Consider the following 19,920-nt stretch of genomic DNA (forward strand, 5'->3'; position numbering starts at 1 on the left):
TTAATTATTTAGAGTATCTTACTTGCTTTGCTTAGTTCCACTGTGTCTCCCAGGGATAAATGAACTATCAGCGACAAGAAAGACCTTGGGCAATTTTTAATCTATTCCAGGTGAGTGTCTCTAAAAGGTGGTCTGGATGCAGAGCCAAGAGAAATCCTCAAATGCCCTCCTAAAAACTCAGGAACGCTCCCCATTTCTCTGCAATCCGGAGAGCAGTTGTCTTCACAATACTGTCTCATAAGACTTCCAGGATCGAGAGATTCCTGGCCAAGACACGACAGCAAAATCGCCCCAATCCCCAGGCCAGGATTCCAAGATCAGGTACAAGTCCAAGAGCAGACACTGGAGAAGAATCAAGCTGGGCCTCCAAGGAGTCACCTGAGTGACCTTGGCTCACTAGCATTCAGTCATGAGGTTAAGGCTTCGCCACCATCTGGTCAATTGAACTTGTATTGGTAAACACCTGGCTTCTTCCTTGGATTTTATGCTTCTAAATTGAAAGAGTTTAACAATTAATAAATATGAATGGCCTTTGATTTGAGGAAAAGACAAATTCAGCCGTGTGTGTCTTGATAAAATTCAAACCAGAGACCACCAGAACGCAGCAAATTCTGAACCAGCGCCACGGGCCCTTGAATCCACTGGTCTCCTCCTCCAGTGATCGAGGATGAAGGCCCAAGGCTGAAAGAGCCAAAAAAAAAAAAGTACTCTGACATTCCATTTCCTGTTCCTCTTCACAATCCCTAAGATTGACTGTTCTTGCGGTATTTTTCCAATGCCCCGTCTCTCTGTTTCCGGTGAAAGTGATGAACTGAAGCACTTATTGGTGTGTTGTTCTCTGTGGCATGGTACAGACTTCCACGGTGAGAAAGGTCACTACAATTTCCTTCTTGCTCTCAGAATAAACTTTACACCCCATAACATAGCATCTGAGCTTCATAATGATCTGGCCCTTGCCTACCTCCGTTCCCATCATCATTCCTACCCTGTCTATGGTGTAGCCGCCGTTCAGAACCCCCTGAAAGTCCAATCACGCCAGCTCAGCTTCATTCCTCTGTGTACTGCAGCTCTGCCCACCACGTTCCTAACCTTTCCATCCTTCCATCAAGCTTCACTTCCACAGGATACTTTCTCTACTTGGTCAAGTGGGTGTACTCAGTGAGTATTAGTGTTGGCTGCTAAAGGGCAGAGACCCATGCATCCCTACTGTTTCTGTGCAAATTCAAGATCAACGTGGATGCTAATGATTGCAGGAAGTGTTCACTGGCACTGCACATGCCCCCTGTACCCAGCGCCAGGTTTGGTGTGCGTCTTGTGGATGGCACGGTACTCTGTGCTAGCACTTTGCTAAAAACCCTTGTCTCTCTCATCCTTGCACAGGTTTCTGAAGGGCAGATAGTTGCTGTACACCTGGCCTCGGTACAGACGTGGATATTCAGTAATAGTTGCTGCTGTAAGCCTGCCAACCTAAATATGAGGCATTGCATATTTATAAGAAATACCTACTCGGAGGGAGGGGAAAAATGAGGACCTAATGCCGGGGGTTTAAGTGGAGAGAAAATGTTTTGAGAATGATGTACAAATGCGTTTTACACAATTGATGTGTGTATGGATTGCGATAACAGTTGTATGAGCCCCTAATAAAATGTTAAAAAAAAAAACCTACTCAATTCCTTTTAACTGCATAGTTCACTTTGAAACCTCAAGAAATAATCAATGTAAGTTTCAATGAAAATTAACCCTCTAAATTGTTAAGACTGGCATGCACATGAAACAATATATATTTTTTGCCCTCTCTAGATACCATCTTAAGCCTGTATATGTGGATTTTGAAGTAATTTATTTAACAAGTATTTATTGAAGGTCTATTTTATAACAAGCACTGTTTTAGATTCGTTGTACACACAAGCGAACCAGGTTTTTAAAAATCACCATGCTCACGAAATATATATATCCTAACAAAAAACCAGAAATATAAAGTAAGTATAAAATATCAGAACACAATTCTGAAGAGAAGGAAGCAGAAAAGAGGACAAGGAGTGAGTGCACCTGGGAAATCTCTCCTAGAGGACAGTGAGGAAAATACTATCGGTGAAGCTGACGATTAACTATTCTTTACTCATTGATAGGTATAGACTTTCTCTATAGACTAGAACACTGTGTTGAGGTCTGTTTCGTTGTTGCTGTGATTCTTGGTAGACGGTGGACACTGTGAAATGTACTGTAGTCAGGGCTGGGGCCCAGAGATGAGTGAGACAGGGCTTCTACTCCTGGGGCGGTCCTCCTCCAACCAGGGTGGCAGACACATAGAAGAGACTGCGAACCCGAAATTCAGAAGACGTGCCCGTGGAACACGGGTGAGAGCATGAGCCAGGGATCCTTAATGGGAAAAGCATCTGGAAGGCTCGTCAAGAAACTGGAAAGACCCAAGTCTCCCAGTCTAGTGTGTCAAAGCACACACAAGCCCCCTTTGTGAAGCATTCTAGGCGGAATTAGGGCCACCACAGTTTTTCAGAGCACACGGCATCCACTATGGGATAAGGCCGGGGGATATGACGGGATGCTCCCTTTTCCGTGAGAATGACAGTGGTGCCAATTCTAATATGCTTCTGACAGAGGTGACTGCCACAGAGAAAATGAGTGATTATTGGAAAACAGAGCAGAGGTCTACTAAGCAGGGAGGTTAAAAGGGCTTCAGAGAAAGTGTACTCCTCTCACTGTCGGGCGGGAATTGGACCCCACTCTAGGAGTTTAATTTTCCAGGGGCCTTGTGAGGATTACACATATGTGAATAGGAGGAAAAAAGTAGGAACTCCTAGGAAAAAGTGGCACAACTCTGTTTTTACTTAAATTGTCTCATTGAGTTACTTAGGGTCACACTAGACAAATTAAAAATCAAAGGCATTGATGTGGTTACTCATAGAAAGTCTACGTGAAAAAAATGATAAACATCAGAGTACCCACGAAAGCCATGTATTCATTTGGTAGTTAGTGAGTAACACACGATTCTTTCCCATTAGGAGTGCATAGTGGGGAGGATATCACAGTAAACTAGAAGCAACAGAAGTGCTTTTGTTGAACTGCTGGGATGATAGAGGTGTGATGATGTGTCTGCAGCACAGAAAAGCCTGCCAGATTAGAGCAGATTTTCAGGGTCCGTTTTGAATGTGGACACACTTGTCCCATTGCTCACAAAGGCACCTGCGGCTGGAAGCCCTTTCCTTCTTCCCAGTCTGGCAATCCACTAGCCATCCTTCAACCTGCAGCCCAACTTTCACCCTCCCTGGGAAGCTTTTCCTATTTTGTAAAACACCAAACCAAACCAAACCAAACACACCCACACCAATCTCTTCATGTCAGTGCACTTGGTCCTTTGCATGCATCGTAAGTTTGTTATTGTTAGGCACCACTGAGTTGGTTCACACTCAGTCACCTTACAGACAGCATGAAACACTGGCTGGTCCTATCGTTCCTTACAGACAGCATGAAACACTGGCTGGTCCTATCGTTCTCACAACGGTTCTTATTCTTTGAGAACATTGTAGCAGCTACTATGTCAGTCCATCTCATTGAAGATCTTTTTACCCACTTCCTACTACTGACCTACTTTACCAAGTATGAGATCTTTCTCCAGTGACTGGGCCTTCCTGATACTATATGCCCATTGTAGGTGAGATGAAATCTCTCAGCCTTGCTTCTAATGAACATTCATTCTGGTTGTTACTTCTTCCAAAACCAGATGTGTTGGTTCCGTTCTTTGCCAACAGGACAATTCAAAGGCATCAATACTTGTTCAATCTTTCATCTTGAGGAATGTCAAAGTGTTCTTTCTTCCCTTGTAGTTTTCCAATTCCAGGTCTTTGGACAGTTCATATTATTATTTTACTTTGCCTTCTAGAACTGCCTTTTGAAATATTCTGTTTAGCTTTTAGCTGTCATTTCTTCTATCCATTTTAGCTACTATGCATTCAAAAGCAAGTCTGACATTCACTTTGCCTTTTCTTTCCATTCTACCCCCTTTATATTCTTTAAAGATATATATAGATGTATCATATGCCGAGAACGAGATTAAAAAATGCAACTTTAAAAAATTGTGAATTGGGTGAAGGTTTACAGAGTAGATGATTAAATGTTTACATTCAATAATTCACACATATTTTGTTTCATCTCAGGGACTGCCATCCCCTCACGGTAACCCCATTCTCCTCACTTCCTCTCTGGACCCTGTTTCCATTCATTCTTCCCTAAATATTCTGAATTTTGTCACTGGGTAACTGCTGGCCTTTTGATCTCAAATGGTTGATTATCTAGGATATGTGTACCTCACCAGTCTTCTTGTCCTTATAGACCTGTTTGCGGTTTGGCTCCAAATTAAGTCATAGAGGAGAGTCCAATACCAGACTTAAAGGACCACAGTCTTGGAGGTGTCTGGAAGAAAGCGTGATGGAAACTGAAGGCATATGGAGACAGTTGTTCCAGTGGACTAATGGATCACATGAACACCAGTCTTCATCACCATGAAACCAGAAAAATTAGATCATGCCAGGTTATGACCACCCACTGCTCTGAATAGAATCACAGTAGAAGTTCTGAAGAATGGGAGATAAATGTGGAACAAAATTCAAAAATCGTTGCTGCTTTTGTAATGGTCTTTTGTTTTCTTCATGCCTGACGTCCTTGATGTCATCCCACCACTCATCGGTCTGGTCATCAGTACTCAGTGCTTTGTATCTTTAATTGAGATGGTCTCTAAACTCAGGTGGGCTATATTCAAGATGACACCTGCTTTAATCTTTAATTCTCATAAGCTTGTTTTTTCTTCAGCTTCAACTTGAATTTGCATATGAGCAATTAATGGTTTGTTTTGCAGTCAGCCACTGGCATAGTCTTAGCCAATGAGATTGAGCTTCTCCAGTCTCCCTCCATATGTGGTCAATATGATTCATATGTATTCATTCTGGAGGGGGCCATGTGTACATCGGACCATTTATATTGTTGAAAATGGTATTTACAATGAATAAGTTGTTGCTCTTGTAAAATTCTATCAGGTAATATCTGGAGCTTCATTTCTCCCACCCAGTCCTTATTTTCTAACTATGGCTCCGTCTTTTTGTTTCTAATGATTCAATTATATTCACCAGTAGTTATCAATGCCTCTTGATGGCAAGCTTCATCAACTTCAGACTGCAGAAGCTATTAAAAGTCTTCTACATTTTCGGCACGAGCGACACGTGCCTAAATTTTACTGAGAGTTGATGATCTTCCTTGTTGGCATGTGGATATTATCCCGCATTGTACTTTAGAATAGATCTTCAAATGTTCGTTTCTCTTCAATGGGCATTCCTGGCACAGTAGACCAAAGGCCGATCTTTATGCTTCTTGTTTCATTTTTTGACAACTCCCAGTTTTCTTGTGTTTCCTATTTTGTACATCCCATGTCATTTTCTTCTTCTTATTAACATAGACCTTGTTACTCCGAAAAACAAACTCACTGCCATCGAGTCAGTGCCGACCCGTAGCGACCCCAGAGGACAAGGGAGCCCGGTCCCTGTGAATTTCTGGGGCTGAGACTCTCTATGGGAAAACAAGGCCCCACCTGTCTCCCGAGGAGCAGCCGGTGGTTTCAAACCGTGGGCCTTGCCAATCACAGACAACGAGTAACCCCTATGCCACCAGGCCTCCATAACTTTGTCACAACATACCAATATTTAGTTTTTTATTAGTTACTTGTATATATATTAGAATGTGAGCTTCTAAAGAGCACCCCATTTTATCAATTTAGGGCAACTGAAATTCTGTCATTCTTACCTCCACACGTTTCAATCTTCAACCATGTGGAGACTCTTCACCTTTACAGAGTCTTCCCTGGTTCCCCGGCATAATGAAACTGCTCTGCTCCATATTGGTTTTTTATGAAGGTAATCTGACTCATTCTACCAAACTATCAGCTCATTTTAAGGATTTATTTGCTACCTTCTTATCACATCCTTCTGACATATGGCACAGACCTTAGACCAATTTGCTGAGTAAGTGAGCTTATGGGACTCCCGTGTTTCATTCCATAATTAGGGAAACTAGCGGCAATAACAGTATTTCCTTCTTGGCAGATAATGCAGTACGCCCTCATGTCAGTTCATTCACGTCTTATGTCCGTGAGATAGGCATGATTAGCCCTGTTCTGTGGTGGAAGAATCTGCAACATTCCGTGACTTACCCTTAGCTCCACAGGCTGAGTGGGGAAGCCAGATCTGACCTCCAAGGCCACCCTAGTCTAGAGCTTGTGCTCTCCTACTACTCCCACTGTTTTGCCTCGTCTTGGTAAATGTTCACGGGTTGGTCATTAGTAAAGAGCGCCGACTGACTGAGTGGATAAAAGATCAGATTTGCGAATTAAATGACTGAGTATGAGGAAGTCATATCACATACAACCTTTTTTTTCTCTCTCTCCCCCAACTTCCCTCCGGATTTTTGATACTGCAATCGAAGCATAGTTAGGGAAAAGTTTAAATCCAGGACCTAAACGCACCATAAGGTAAAATGCATGCTTTTGTAATGTCCTCACTGTAGGGGCAAAGAGCGTATCAGTGATCTCCTTCAATTCTCTGGGAGTGGAAACAATTTATCAAGACAGTGGCTGCCTGGTTTCAGGCAATTTAGTTTTGGTAGGACAGAACCATAAGTAACGTAGCAGTTTGTGTAGCAGTTAATGCAGTCAGTGTTTATAGAACTGTTTGTGAATGAAATAGCTAACCACCAAAATAGCATTTTATCAAATAATCTCCATAAATAAAATGCATTTTGACTTTCAGATGACATATGCTCTTATAGGATGTTTCCTCTGCATGCTAAGGACTGCGTAACAAATTAAAGAACATACACTTATGTGGATAAAAGGCAAATAAACTTTCCCCAGCAGGAATGTGGGAATCAACACTGACGGTTTGACATATCAATATTTCAGGAAAAACAAATGACTTTCATATCCATGTTTTTCTTTTTTAGATCATATACTTATTCATTTTTTTGCATTACTGGAATAGTTTGGAAAGAATTTGTACTTTATCACCTGAAACTGCTTAAAGTATTTCAAAATATTTTAATAAAGCTTTTTGAATGATCAAATAATGTAACTTTTAAACAAATTTTACTATTATTATAAATATTTGCTCCTCATCCTTTGCCCAAAGGAAAACTATAAATCTTGTCTCCACTGAATGAACACCATTTATCATATTCATTTTGTTGTCAATACAATTATGAAAAGCCTTTGGCCTTTTCCCAAGGAAGCTGATTTGCTGCTGAAACTCAATTATTATAAGCAAGGCAGACACCACGCTGCCTGGCTTAGCAATCTAACTCAGCTTCCTGTATAACTGACACTTGGCCCTTCGCCCCTGACCCCAATAACATCAACATGTACGGTCAAATGGAGAAGACACTGGTTTCTAGTGCAAAGTAAAATATTTAGTCCTAAGGTTTTCCATTTGCTGCTTCCTGCCATCTGCTGGACAAAAGTTTCATTTCCGATAGATGCCAAAGAAATGAAAGAGCTGAGTGAGGAAAACAGAAAAGGCTTCATTTAAAACTTAAAATACAAAAAAAAAACCAACCTCAATTTAAATGACAGGATTTCTCTTTCAGGAAGCACCACTTTTGGCAGCCATTTCTAGTTCTCTGAGACTCGGGGAAAGGCTCTGACCGCGAAGCTTGGTTAAAACTGTCGTGCGGCAAACGTGAACGGGATGGCTGAGCATCCCGGGCTGGGGTCGGCTTCAAGGTCATCAATTCTGACGTGCCAACATTAGGTTTTATGGCGTTTCAGACACAACAAGAGTTTCCACTTTGGGAGCTAGCTAGGTGCTATGCAAGCTTAGAGAATAAAAGGACTATATACTATTCTATCTTTCATGGTTAAATGAAGGTTAACGCATGCCCATCAGTTCAAAACCACCAGCAGCTCCAGGGAGAAAGACTGGGCTTTCTACTCCCGTCAACAGTCAGAGTCTGGGAAACCCAGAGGGGGTTGCTGAGTCAGTACCAACTCGATGGCGGGGAGTTGCTTTGGTACACGTGCAGTCTTGTTGTTAGATGTGAGTGCCGGCTCAACAGGCACTATCGAGTACAATAGGACACAACACTATCTAGTTCTGTACTGTCCTCAAAATCACAGCTTGCTATGTTTGGGGCCATTTTTGCAATGATGTATCAATCGATTTCTTGAGGGACTTACTCTTTTCTGTTGACTACTTTACCAATATGATGTTCTTCTCCGGAGATGAATACCTGTCGAAGTATGCGAGACAGTCTTGAAACCTCACTATTAGGAGTATTTAAAAGTATAAGGCCATATACTTCTAAAGCCGATTGGTCATTCTCCTGGCTGTCTACCGCATATCTGACATTGCTCGTCAACACCTAATTCAAAGGCATCAATTCTTCTTCAGCCTTTCCTAGTAAATATCCAGCTTTCACATGCCCATGAAGAGAGTGACAATACCACGGCTTGGGGCAGGGGCACCTTAGCCCTCATAGTGACGTCATCGCTTTTGAACACTTTTGCAACCGAGCCGCTTAGTGAAATACGTTGTTTCTTGGTTCAGTAACATGTTTCCTCAGCGATATGAAAAATTCTTCTCTCTCTCCTGTCTAGGGGCACATAAGTCCCAGGAAGTTGGTTTTAATAATAACAAAAACTACTCAAATTAATTTCTTTTAAAAAGTACCTCAATTAGTCCCTAAAATACGCTACCTAACATGCCCAGATCCCCTTTTCAGTATCTTTCTAGCTACTACTGTGGTATCAGTAGCTGAAACTGACCTTTGCAAGAGTCTCTTTGCTATTGAAATTATGATAGAAAGGTCTGAACAGAATCACGGAGAAATAGTGTTAATTTGAAAGTGAATTAGCTATCAGGTTACAGGATTTTTCTTATGTGCTCTGACTTGGACAAATGATGGTTCTTACAATATGAACTCCTAACACAATACTAATTAATAACCATTGAATATGTGGCAAAAAGGAACAGAATGCAGTATTTAAACACACAAAAAACTACGATGCTGGATTATCTTTTTTTTTTAGATGAGGAAACAAACTCAGGGAGGTGAAGGGGCTTACCTGGTTCACACAGTAAACAGAGCTGGGATTTTAAGCCTGCTCTGCCTGACACCAGACGCCACATTCTTTTCACTCACTCTTCCACGAGGAAGCATTTCTGGGTGGGATGTATATGTATATGTATATATGTATACAGTCTGTATTAAGCCTTGGCAAAGGTTATTTCAAATTGTACACTGAATGAAAAATCCTAAACATTTTCCTGTCCATCAATCTTTTCATGATGATGAAAAACTACAGCATGACGAGTTAAGCCTCAAAGAGATAAAGTGCTATGCTCACCCCTGCTAACTGAGATGAGTAGAGATTCAAATCTCCTGGAAAAGGTGCAATGGGTGGACTCATTGATTCTGAGTTAAAGATGACAGACAGGGCACCCCTGCAACCCTGAAACAAATAATCATTTGGGGATGTGATTTTTAAGTTGTCAATATTGAATTGCTCCAAAACAGTGACCTTTCTGAGCCGGGTCTCCAAATGCTGTGCTCAGTTGCCTGCCTGCTGCCACTGTGCTGTAATTTTTAGCTGATTACACATTAGTTCATTTAGCTTTGTTTCCTCTTCCCTACTGTGCCGTACTATTAAACGAAAGCGAGGGGCCTGGCGTCCCTCTGCGCACAGAGCTGGTATTGTCACAGTGTAATAAGGATACATCCAGTCAAACAGCATGGTGTAGCTGCTCTTTGTGTTCAGCGCAAAGGCAATCCCTCGAAGATCTCTCGCCAGCCCGATCAGCATACGCTGTCAGTGGGAAAGAGACACAGTAATTGATTTTCACGTTAGCGCAGAGCAGATGGAGTAATAATCAGGCAATAATGACCACATATCTGATTTTGATTCATTAGCTAAAATGTCTTGCTCAGATCCCTTTCTATAGAAAACCATAGACTCACAGGCTCTTTAAACAAACAGACCATCAAATCTGCTGACCAACTCCACCCTGGCTTCTTATAAATTGAGTGAAGTAATAATTCCAGTAGGTTAGGAACATTTAAATTCTTAATATACTTTGTTTCTGATTAATACTAAAAAAAGAAAAAAAACAACATCCCCCCAAAATACCCCAGACTTGATAATTCCACAAAGCAGAAACGTACATGGTCTAGACATTATTTAATAATAGCAAATTTTAACCGCATCAGCTTGTACATGATTTGGAGTCTCTCATGGAAACACACTGGCTTTTAACGATCCCTAATAAATATTCTTATCAACTTAGGTAGGGCAAAATAAAGCCACTCTAAAATTTAAAAAGTTTACTGAAACAAACAGACAACTGGCCTGGTTCTTACACTACTTCAATTACCTACAGGTGCTAGGACATACCCAGAAGGAAACGCGGCAGGAAAGAGAGCTCTATACTCCATGTCAGAAGATCTGAATTTGAGTTCAGCTCTACTGCTTCTTATCTCTAGTAAGACTTAAGGCAGAGCATATGAGCAATTTAATTTTTCATCTCTAATAGGGGATCGTAACTCCCTCCTTCCAGTTATCCTGAGGAATAAATTAAATAAGCATAGGGAAAAAATGTCTAGCACGGAGCCTGACGTGTACTAGATCTTCACCAAGCATTTATGTTTAGAGGGGAAGGAGATCCGACTTGTTTTCTGGACTCTTAATTGAGTTGTCCTGACGATGAAGCTTGGGAAGCAAAAGAAAACCCACGAACAGATGCCAAGATGTCAAAAGAAAAAGTACAAATAAATGTAATTGCAAAAGAGGGGGTGTGATAATTGAGATATGCTGCTGTGATTTTTGGAGAGACTGGTTCACTGGAAACATTCAGAAATGATACTTGAGCTTTTCTCTTCACTGGGTTTTTCCTGTCCTCGCATCTTGTCAATAAACGAAAACCTCTTTAGGAAGGGCTTTACGAGCATCACTATGGATAAAGTGAGGCTTGACTTCATCTTAGCAGCTAACTGACATTTCAGAGAAGCATATAAAATTCTCTGTCTGCCAGAACATCGGGTATCTCTACAGGACTGGATGTCAAAAGAACATTCCATTTGTACAGAGCCTAGCAGTTCCTAGGATGAAGGTTGTCTGAAGTTTGTAAATATGAAAACAGCATTTCTGCTTTTTGTATCAATGACCTTGCCGTTTTCAAGTGACGGGCTACTTTTAAAAAGAACCATTTGGACATTGACAACAACCCATTTTCATCACATGACACCTGTTCCAGCGCTTGGCACCAAATACGGCTTCTAACAAGCCTTCTTCCCCAAAGCCCATTCTGACTGCTTGGCTCTGCAGTCTACTCAAGTAGCCTTTTTGTTCTATTTTATTTCAATGTGCACTTTAGGCTATCCTTCAAACAGTTTAAACTCTCACAAACACATAAGGCACCCACAACTCAACTGAAAATTAATCAACAGGGAGGAGTGACCAGTTTTATTTCCTTGGTGCCTAGTATGAAGGGCTCCTAATAATAGTATTTTAGACTATCGCTTATTATACAAAAAGGGGAACTGTGAGCCAACTGATAGGGACTCTAAAGGTGTTTGTAATTCAGTCAAATGTTGCTAGGAAGTTATACCAAATTTTGATTTGAGAAAATGCTACTAGAGAGCAGAGGTGTCACATAACAATTACTAAATGCATATTTTCAATAGGTTCGGCTGAGCAGGGAAACCAAGTGTTAACGTAGGAAACCAATTTCTTGTGCTCAAGCAATCCCCTTTTGAGTCAAAGCAACAGAGAATACCTCCCTCTGTCCACGGACGCTTGCATACAGAGCACAGGAACACTTTCTCCAACGCTGAGACACAGCTCGTTCTGGTAGGACATGGGAAAGCTGTTAACCAGGAGTTCAACCAGGGTTTTAAACACTCTGAGGGGGGCTTGTGGTCCGAATGAAAGGGGACAGGGAGCCACGATTTACCATCTCATTTAAAAGAGAACCAACCCCAAACCCACAGCAGTCAAGTAGATTCTGTCCAACATACAGGGACCCTGTAGGACAGAGGAGAATGGCCCTATAGATTTCCCAAGGTCGTAAATTATCATGCAAGTACTGCCACAGCTTTCTCCTACGGAGTGGCAGGTGGGTTTGAACCACTGACCTTTTGGCTAGCAGTCGATCACTTTTAAGTATGGTGCCACCAGAGCTCCCTTAAAAGAGTACAGAGAGATTGATTTCAAAAGTTGCCTTTCTCCACACTTGTACAGATCCTATGATTGATCGACACTGGATTGATTTAAAAAGCGAGAGGCACCTTTCTTTTCAGTGACGCTGTTTGGAGGAGTGGGGCAAGTCTAGGGCATTTAATCTTCAGGGTTCCTTTCTGGGTATTTCAGGGAGAAACTAACTGCTGAGTGCTTGAGGCCGCTGTATGGCGAACAGTTGTCTGTGTGCCAAGTGTGAGACTGATGGGCTGGGAAACAGCTGAAGCGCGGCTCCTTCCACCCTGACCCCCCAAACAGGGTTTCTAATGGCAAGTCTGACAGACCCTTTACTGTAGTGGCACTACTGGGGGCAGCTATAATATTATCCTCATAATTCTACTATATAATAACAACAAAGAAAAAGAAGGTGAAGGGTCATTGTGCTTTGTCTTTAGAATTAAGATGGCTGTCTTCATCCTTACAGCATACTCTTAATTCTGGAGACACATCTTAATAACCTCTAAATAGTTCCAACAAAAGAGCCGTGTCAGAGGAATGAGCAGGCCCCAAGGTGTTTCAACTGGAGTGTTTTCATCTGCCTTTATTGCTCTATCCCTCTCCAGAATTAAGGCAATAACCTGTGATAAATTATTCAGGAACTGCTACAGGGATCAAAGCAAAATCATTCTGTTAAAGTGCTGTTTGCAACATTTGGCACTTAGTGCGAAAACTTTTAATGTGCGCATGCTGAAAATCAAGGATTTTAAATAATTTAGCATTGTGGAGTTTTTACGAAGGGTCTAAAGATAGCAGGTTCCTATTTAACTGCTCATCTTCCTCCGAGAAGTTTTCATTCATTTTCCTTTAAAACCGATGACATCATAGTCAAATCAAAAATGATGTATGAGTCAGGAGAGTATTGAACTACATTTTATGATAGATGCAATTTAGGGGGGAAATTTTTTTTGAAATAATGCTCTGGAGCCGAGATTTGTCACAGCATTTTCTTTCTTTTCCTCTTTACTTTGAAGAGAAAAGCCCAAGACAAAAATTCAATGTTCTCTTCAATTTTATTAGGATGAAGTAAAAACACAAAGCTATAAATTCAGGAGTTTTGCAGCATTCTCTCACCTCACAACTATATTTCAATTTGGCAACACGGGTCCTTAATGTTTACATTCATCCTGGAATCTGCATCTCAAAAATATCTATAAGTAGAGAGTTAGAAAATCCTGGTAAGGGTTGCAAATTAAATGAATTTGGCAGTCCTGCGGCATTTTCATAGAGATATTTTAACAGCATCACCTCCTGTGGATTGGAATACTAAATACTTTATTGAAGAACAAAACAGAACTGTTTTTATCCCTAGTACTTGCAAAATGAAGTACCTAAAAGCACTTTTGCATGTATTATTTATTCGTCGTGATAGAAAAATAGCCTTAACCTAATAAATTACATTTAAAAGCATTTAGTGCAAAAGTTTTGTTTATGATAAAGCAACAGATTTAGTTCTTTATCGGTAGCTTAAAGCACCAAGTTTTCTTTATACAAATTAGACAGATGGTGCTTACAGTAGAATTTACTAAAGGTCTGTCACAACAAATGCAGCCAAGCTGCATATTTAATCACTGCAGAATCTTGTCTACCTGCAGCTGCCAACTGCTAATCCAATTTCCCTGATAAATGTGGCAAGAGACACGATCAGCAATAAAGAGCATCTAACTCCATTTTCCTGCAGGGCGTCTTTTGATGAACATTTAGGACGGAAGCACGGAGTGCACTGTGTGGCCTTGGTTCGTGGCAGCTGCATGCATTCTGAGGCACAGTTCTCGGGTTACTCACTTAATTCTGCCACTATCATTACGTTGCTATTGATCTCAGTAGCTGTTGCCTACACAGCATTACTCTAGATGAAGCTGAATCAGGCAGTTATCATGCATCAAACTTGCTCAAAAGCCTGGAGATTTCCCCTTAATTACTTGTGATTTTATTTGCAAATACCGTTAAAGTGTAATCAAGCAGTCACTTTCCAGGGTCGTTAAGAACTTGCTGGTTTAGGGATATATCACTGGAAGTCCATTAAAAATGACTCTAGGAAGATGGTTTCTATCAAACTAGATGGGATTACATCAAAACGGGCTTGGAGTATAATGAAATCTTTAAATGAGACAAATGTAATTTTTATAAAGATGGTGATTTTCAACCATCTTTTTGATAAGGGGCAGCAGCGGCAGCCACCTTAAAGCTGAAAAGACTTTGTAATCATCATGAAAATAATCAGAGACATCTACAGCGCGTGCGCACACACACACACACACACACACACTGAAAACTGGTGGAGAATTTTGGCAGAAACATAAACACAAAGAAGATCTTTAAGGTCCTTTTTGGCTTTTATAATTCTGTGATAAACTCAATTTTAAATGAAAAAGCAAAGTAATTAGCTAATTATTTGGGGGTAAAAGTTATCCTAAATTAAGCATCAGAAACCACCCATTTTTTACTTGGCTTCTTAATATTAATTTGTGTGCGTGTGAAGAGAAGATGAGCCACGCAGAATGATAGCTAATATTTCTAACATATATCAAAATAACAATAAAATGCGATTCAAGGATTACCAACAAAGGTGCCTGCATTCTCTGGGGTGCAATGATTAGTCTTTTAAAAATAATAATCAGTGTCAATCTATTTAACATTGCCCCCGAAACGCTGTAACTTCAGGAGATGTTATTTCTATTGAGCTAATCTTGTGCTCCCCACCCCCCATCTTAAAATATGGGACTGTTTTGTCACAAACAGCTTGCTACACTTAAGGATTTTACTAATAAAACATAATGTTGTCTTAGATATTATGACTCTTGCCACAGCTGAACTGACTTGTCAAATCAATCCTAATATGGCTCCCACAGGCACATAAAAACCTTATTTAGCTATCAGTTATCCTAATCACTTTGTTCAGTTTAAGAATGCAATACTTCAAGACCAGCTCCTATTTATACATATATGCCTAGCCATTTAATAAAGTCTTGATTTATATAAATTCTTGTTTAAAAATATATTTAGAGATGTACTGTTGTTTTAGCACGTCTATGTTTGTGTATTTCTCCCTATAAATACACTGAAACAGTCCATGTCAGGTAGATGAGGGAATTCCCCTTAGAAACCAAACCCATGGCTGTGGAGTCGACTCAGATGAGGGAGTAGGGATGTTTAGCGTGGTGTGCCCACAAGAAATGTTCTATTAAAGTTACTGCCACCAGAGACAAATCGGTGCAGTGTAGTCATGAACTGCCTGGCTGAAACCATTTGCTTAACCTAGAAAAGTGCATAGAAGGCAAATAAATGCAACTCAAAGTGAGAAATTAGAATAGTGCATATATGAAAAACACAACTCAGAGACAGGAAGCACACAGATAATACATAAAACACTTTTCTAGATCTAAAGACTCTATAAAGATTCAGTAAAGACCATTTAAAGTGGTCTTTCCTCGTGTTTGGCAACAAACAAACCCACCTTTAGCTGTTCTTGCTTAAAGTTGTTGTTGAATATCTGTAATACTGTTTCAAAAGAGACTGTGAGAGGCAGCATGAAATTCTCAAATTCATCCTCATCTTCACCTAACAGAGAAACAAAAGGGTCACCATGGTTTAAAATGCATGCTATTGTACATTAGCCTCGGCAGTCAGTGCTTCATTCAGGCTTAGAAATGTGCCTGAAAGGGGGGTGGGGGGGTGTCCCTCTACATTTACACTCATGGCACATTCTGTGCCTTGCCTCATTGAATATTCTGGTGTTTCGCCTTCTCTTTTGCACTAAATGAAATAGCAAAATTACTTACCAGCCATTTCCCCCCTGGCTTTTTATTGGCTCAAACAGACTTATGCCCCAGGCATCACAGGCCCTCAGCTCGGAGGCCCAGAGCTTCCCCAGTGCCTCCAGGAAGGCCGTCACATCAAAGTCTCGGAGACAGAGGGCTTCCTCCCACTTCTCTTTAGGTGCCAAGGCCCTAAAGGGCCCTCAGACTCAGGTGCCCAGATAGCTCTGAGTTATTAGTCTTTTTTATTTATGTTCCTTTTTATTAATTTGTTAAGTAGATGGAAGGGAAACTTTTCTTTATCTGCCAAATAGGATGGGATCCCTCATGGGTCATTTGGATTTTAAGTATATATTCTCCACGGGGACACTTCCTTTTGCACAAAACTTCCTTTTCTTTCTAGAGAAGAGGGAAACCAGGAGTCATTTTCCATTAGCCTTTTCACTGTAAAAGAAGTCTCTAGTTTTCTCTAGGAGTCTGTTAAAACAGAACCTTCTCTTCAGGAGAAGCAACTATTAAGGGATAAGGTATCCTTTTCAAAAGAGATTTCTTTCACACAACAAATGTGATTCTCTCATTACCACAGGGACCGTGAGCCCTACTTTGCTACTGAAGAAGCAGGAGGGGAGGAGGAGTTACGCACCAAGGGGGCATACTGCTGAAGACAGAGCTGCACGGCCGTCACTGAGTTCTACGCTCTCAGGAGTTTTCAGAACAGAACTCAAAAAGAAGCAGCATGTCTCGGAGATGATCCGAGCTCAACAGTCCTCCAACGTTGGTCCCTGAATAAGCAGCACCAGCAGCACCCAGGAACTTGATGCAAATGGCCAGGTTCCACCCTGTATTTATGGAATCAGAAACTCTGGGGGGAGGGCCCCGCAATCTTTGTCTGATTGCTGCGATCCAGACACCTGAAAACGTTTGAGGAAAGCTGATAGATAAGCCATTTTACAGATCTGGAAGCTGAAGCCCAAGATCATCAATGCAGATCAACAGCAAAATCGGGATCCTTTGATTCCTAGGACTGGCTGGTTCAACACACACCTTAATCTTTTGTGACTTCTCTCTCCCCTTCTCAACCACACATATTCCTCCCAGCTCCTCCAAATCCCACAGAAATCAGGGATCTGACTTTGTTCACAGAGACATCAAAGGGAAATCCCAATGAGTCTTTCACCAGACACTGCCCTAGACCAGGGTCAGGTTCTAGGTGAAGGGTAAGGCAAACTAGGTTATTCTAATCCCTGTTCTGACAATTGGTTATGTGACCAGCTTATTTCTTTCAGTTATGCCTTGGTGATGACATTAGAGACCTATATAGAAGACATTCCCGTTTCCGGGTCCAGGTCAAATGATCGCTTTCCTAATGTCCTTTGAGAAAAACACAAGGCTTTCTAAAAGAGTTTCAGTCTCAGGAACCCCGAGTTGGTGCCACCCTGTCTTACAAGAGAGTTGTTGTGAGGACGCATGGACTTGAGGGCGGTGAGTTTGGATTTTGCACCTACTGCCCGTCACGTCCCTTCACCTTCTGGTTCCCATAGCATTTTGATGGACTCTTTACTAAAGAAAGCACTTCTCAGTCTGTCTTGCATAGCAGATATTTCAGTACGCATAACAACACTAATGATGCCACCTACATCATGCTACCATTACCACGATTGGTTAGGGTGACTGGGGATTAAGAACAAATTTAAAGGTGTGTAAATGGTTATATCCATCAGCCTACACTCATAATAGCTCCAGATTAGCTTCTCGAGAGCTGAGACTGTTTCTTTTCACTTCTCAGTGAAGGACTGGATATAGGGCTCTGTAGTCAAACTGACTGCTAGCTGCTTCCTCCACCTGCTGCTTACTTTTGGATATTTTACTCACTGCTCTGAGTCGCAATTTGCTCAAACACAAAATAAGGATAAAGGTATCCGCCTTTAAGGGTTATAGTGAAGACGAAATGTTTTGACAGAACATTCTCAATAAACAGTTATGGCAGTCTGAGGATTACAGTATTAGAACAATGCCTGGCATATATTAGGAAAATTGTGTATTTGAATAAAAAGCAGTTGCTCAATAAAGATGCATTCTTAAAAAGGCCTTACTTTATTATGCCAGATATAAACTACAATAAATAATTAAAGCAAACACTATCGTATCTTTAATTATATAACATTATATCCATCATATTTAAGCCATGCAATCTTACTCTTCCAGGATACAGTATCTTCTGAGTGTGAAATTATTAATGAGAACAATATTAGTGATGACTTTAGGCAGACAGGGGTGCTAGTAAAAGTGGAAGCCTTGAAGACAGAAAGCTCTAGGCTTTAGTTCTGGCTCTGCTACTGCGAGCAGTTTGTTTGGGGGTAAAGCCACTTGACACACCTAAGCCTTAGTATCCTCATATGTAATTAAGAAACAATTATGACCTCTTAAAGTCAGTTGTGAGGATTATAAGGGAAGATATCTGGCCAGCCCCTAGCACAGGGTCTGGTCCTTACTAAAAGGCTGCCATCAACACTTTGTTGTCTTGAGTTTAACAGTGGATTTTGGTATGTGAATAAATAAAGCATGACGGTTACATTCCTAGCCCAATACCTTCTGAAAGCAAAGCTTTTCTGAGCAAAGGATGGCCATTCAGACCAAAGACAAGTCGTGTTTTCACATTTGAACCCTTCATTCAGTACACTATTAAACAGAGACGAGTGAGTCACAAATTAAAAAGCTCCACCTTCCGAAGTCAATGGCTGAGGCTTCCCAAGATACACGGGGCACACAGCAAGCCATCCAAGTCATGGAGCAAACCTACTAGAGTACTGGGGGCAGTGATGCTACTTCCGCAGAGAAGCCTGCCGCAGGTGACCCTACCTGAAACAACACCTGCCGTTCCCCTGGTCACTTTGTAACCCATAACCTGCTTGACTTGTATGATGGGACTTACTAGGACTGTTTATTAATGTACACATTTGCTTACTTATTATCTGTCTTTCTAACTAGAATATAACATTATAACATTCAACGACCAAAAAGTTAATTCAACATCAAACACATGATGAATGGAAGGTGTTTCTGGCAGCACTGACCTGTGTTGCAAATTTCTTGGGTGAAACGGAGTCATGAGTGGAAAAAGTTTAAGAAGCCCTGGCTTAAGGGTAGATAAATCTTAACTTGGGTGAAGGGTAAGTAAGATAATATCCTACAAGAGGGAGATGGGGGAAACAAAGAGGTGGGGGGACAGGGAAAGCCATTGGGTGGTTTGATAAGTTGTTGAATATAAAAATGAGAATCTGATATGTAAACTTCCATCTAATTCACAATAAAACATTATTAAAATAATGTTGGTGGAAAAACTCCATTATCTTTTCATTCAATTTTTCCACAGATTTTTCAAGGCCCCTTGTATTTGTGGAATGACAACAGTGGTTCTTTGCTGAGTGTTCCTTATGTATAGCTGGTTATAGTAGTTATATAATCTGTTGTCAATTTGACAGGATTATGAGTGAAGGGGTGGAGTTTAGCCTATCAGGTCACAGCTTGATCACCTCATTTGGAGGCACTAAGGAGATAAATAGCTTGCTGGCGGCAGGACACAGGCTCACTCCCTGCGACATTGCAGCTGACAAGACACATGGTGCTATGCTAGTGCACTGAGCTGGAGGAGCCACGTGGAGACCCCAGCCAGCACTGAGATGCCTCAACCACCACTGGATCCACAACACTTCCCACCCATTGGCCTGTGATCTTCCAGCATTCAGTGTTATTGCATGTGTTTCGTGAGTCTGAAGAGGACTTTATAGATTGGTATCTGACATATGGGCTAATATTGGACTCAGGGACTTGATCTGGACTGTGCTGGGCTGTTTTCTTTTTTTCTTTTTCCTTTAAATC

General features: G+C 41.1%; 1 protein-coding gene across 1 annotated transcript in view; it reads right to left on the minus strand.

Annotated features, from left to right (window-relative positions):
- RANBP17 (RAN binding protein 17) overlaps window positions 1-19,920 on the minus strand; it is a 403,303-nt gene that overhangs the window by 90,025 nt on the left and 293,358 nt on the right. Inside the window, exons 18-19 of the mRNA XM_004697128.2 lie at window positions 15,741-15,844; window positions 9,771-9,859 (exon numbers count right to left, since the gene is read on the minus strand). Of these exons, the coding sequence (XP_004697185.2) occupies window positions 9,771-9,859; window positions 15,741-15,844 (193 nt within the window). The remainder of the gene's footprint in view (window positions 1-9,770; window positions 9,860-15,740; window positions 15,845-19,920) is intronic.

This window comes from Echinops telfairi, unplaced genomic scaffold, assembly GCF_000313985.2.
Source record: "Echinops telfairi isolate 266 unplaced genomic scaffold, ASM31398v2 ScPeMD7_7469;HRSCAF=8507_0, whole genome shotgun sequence".
Taxonomy (NCBI): domain Eukaryota; kingdom Metazoa; phylum Chordata; class Mammalia; order Afrosoricida; family Tenrecidae; genus Echinops; species Echinops telfairi.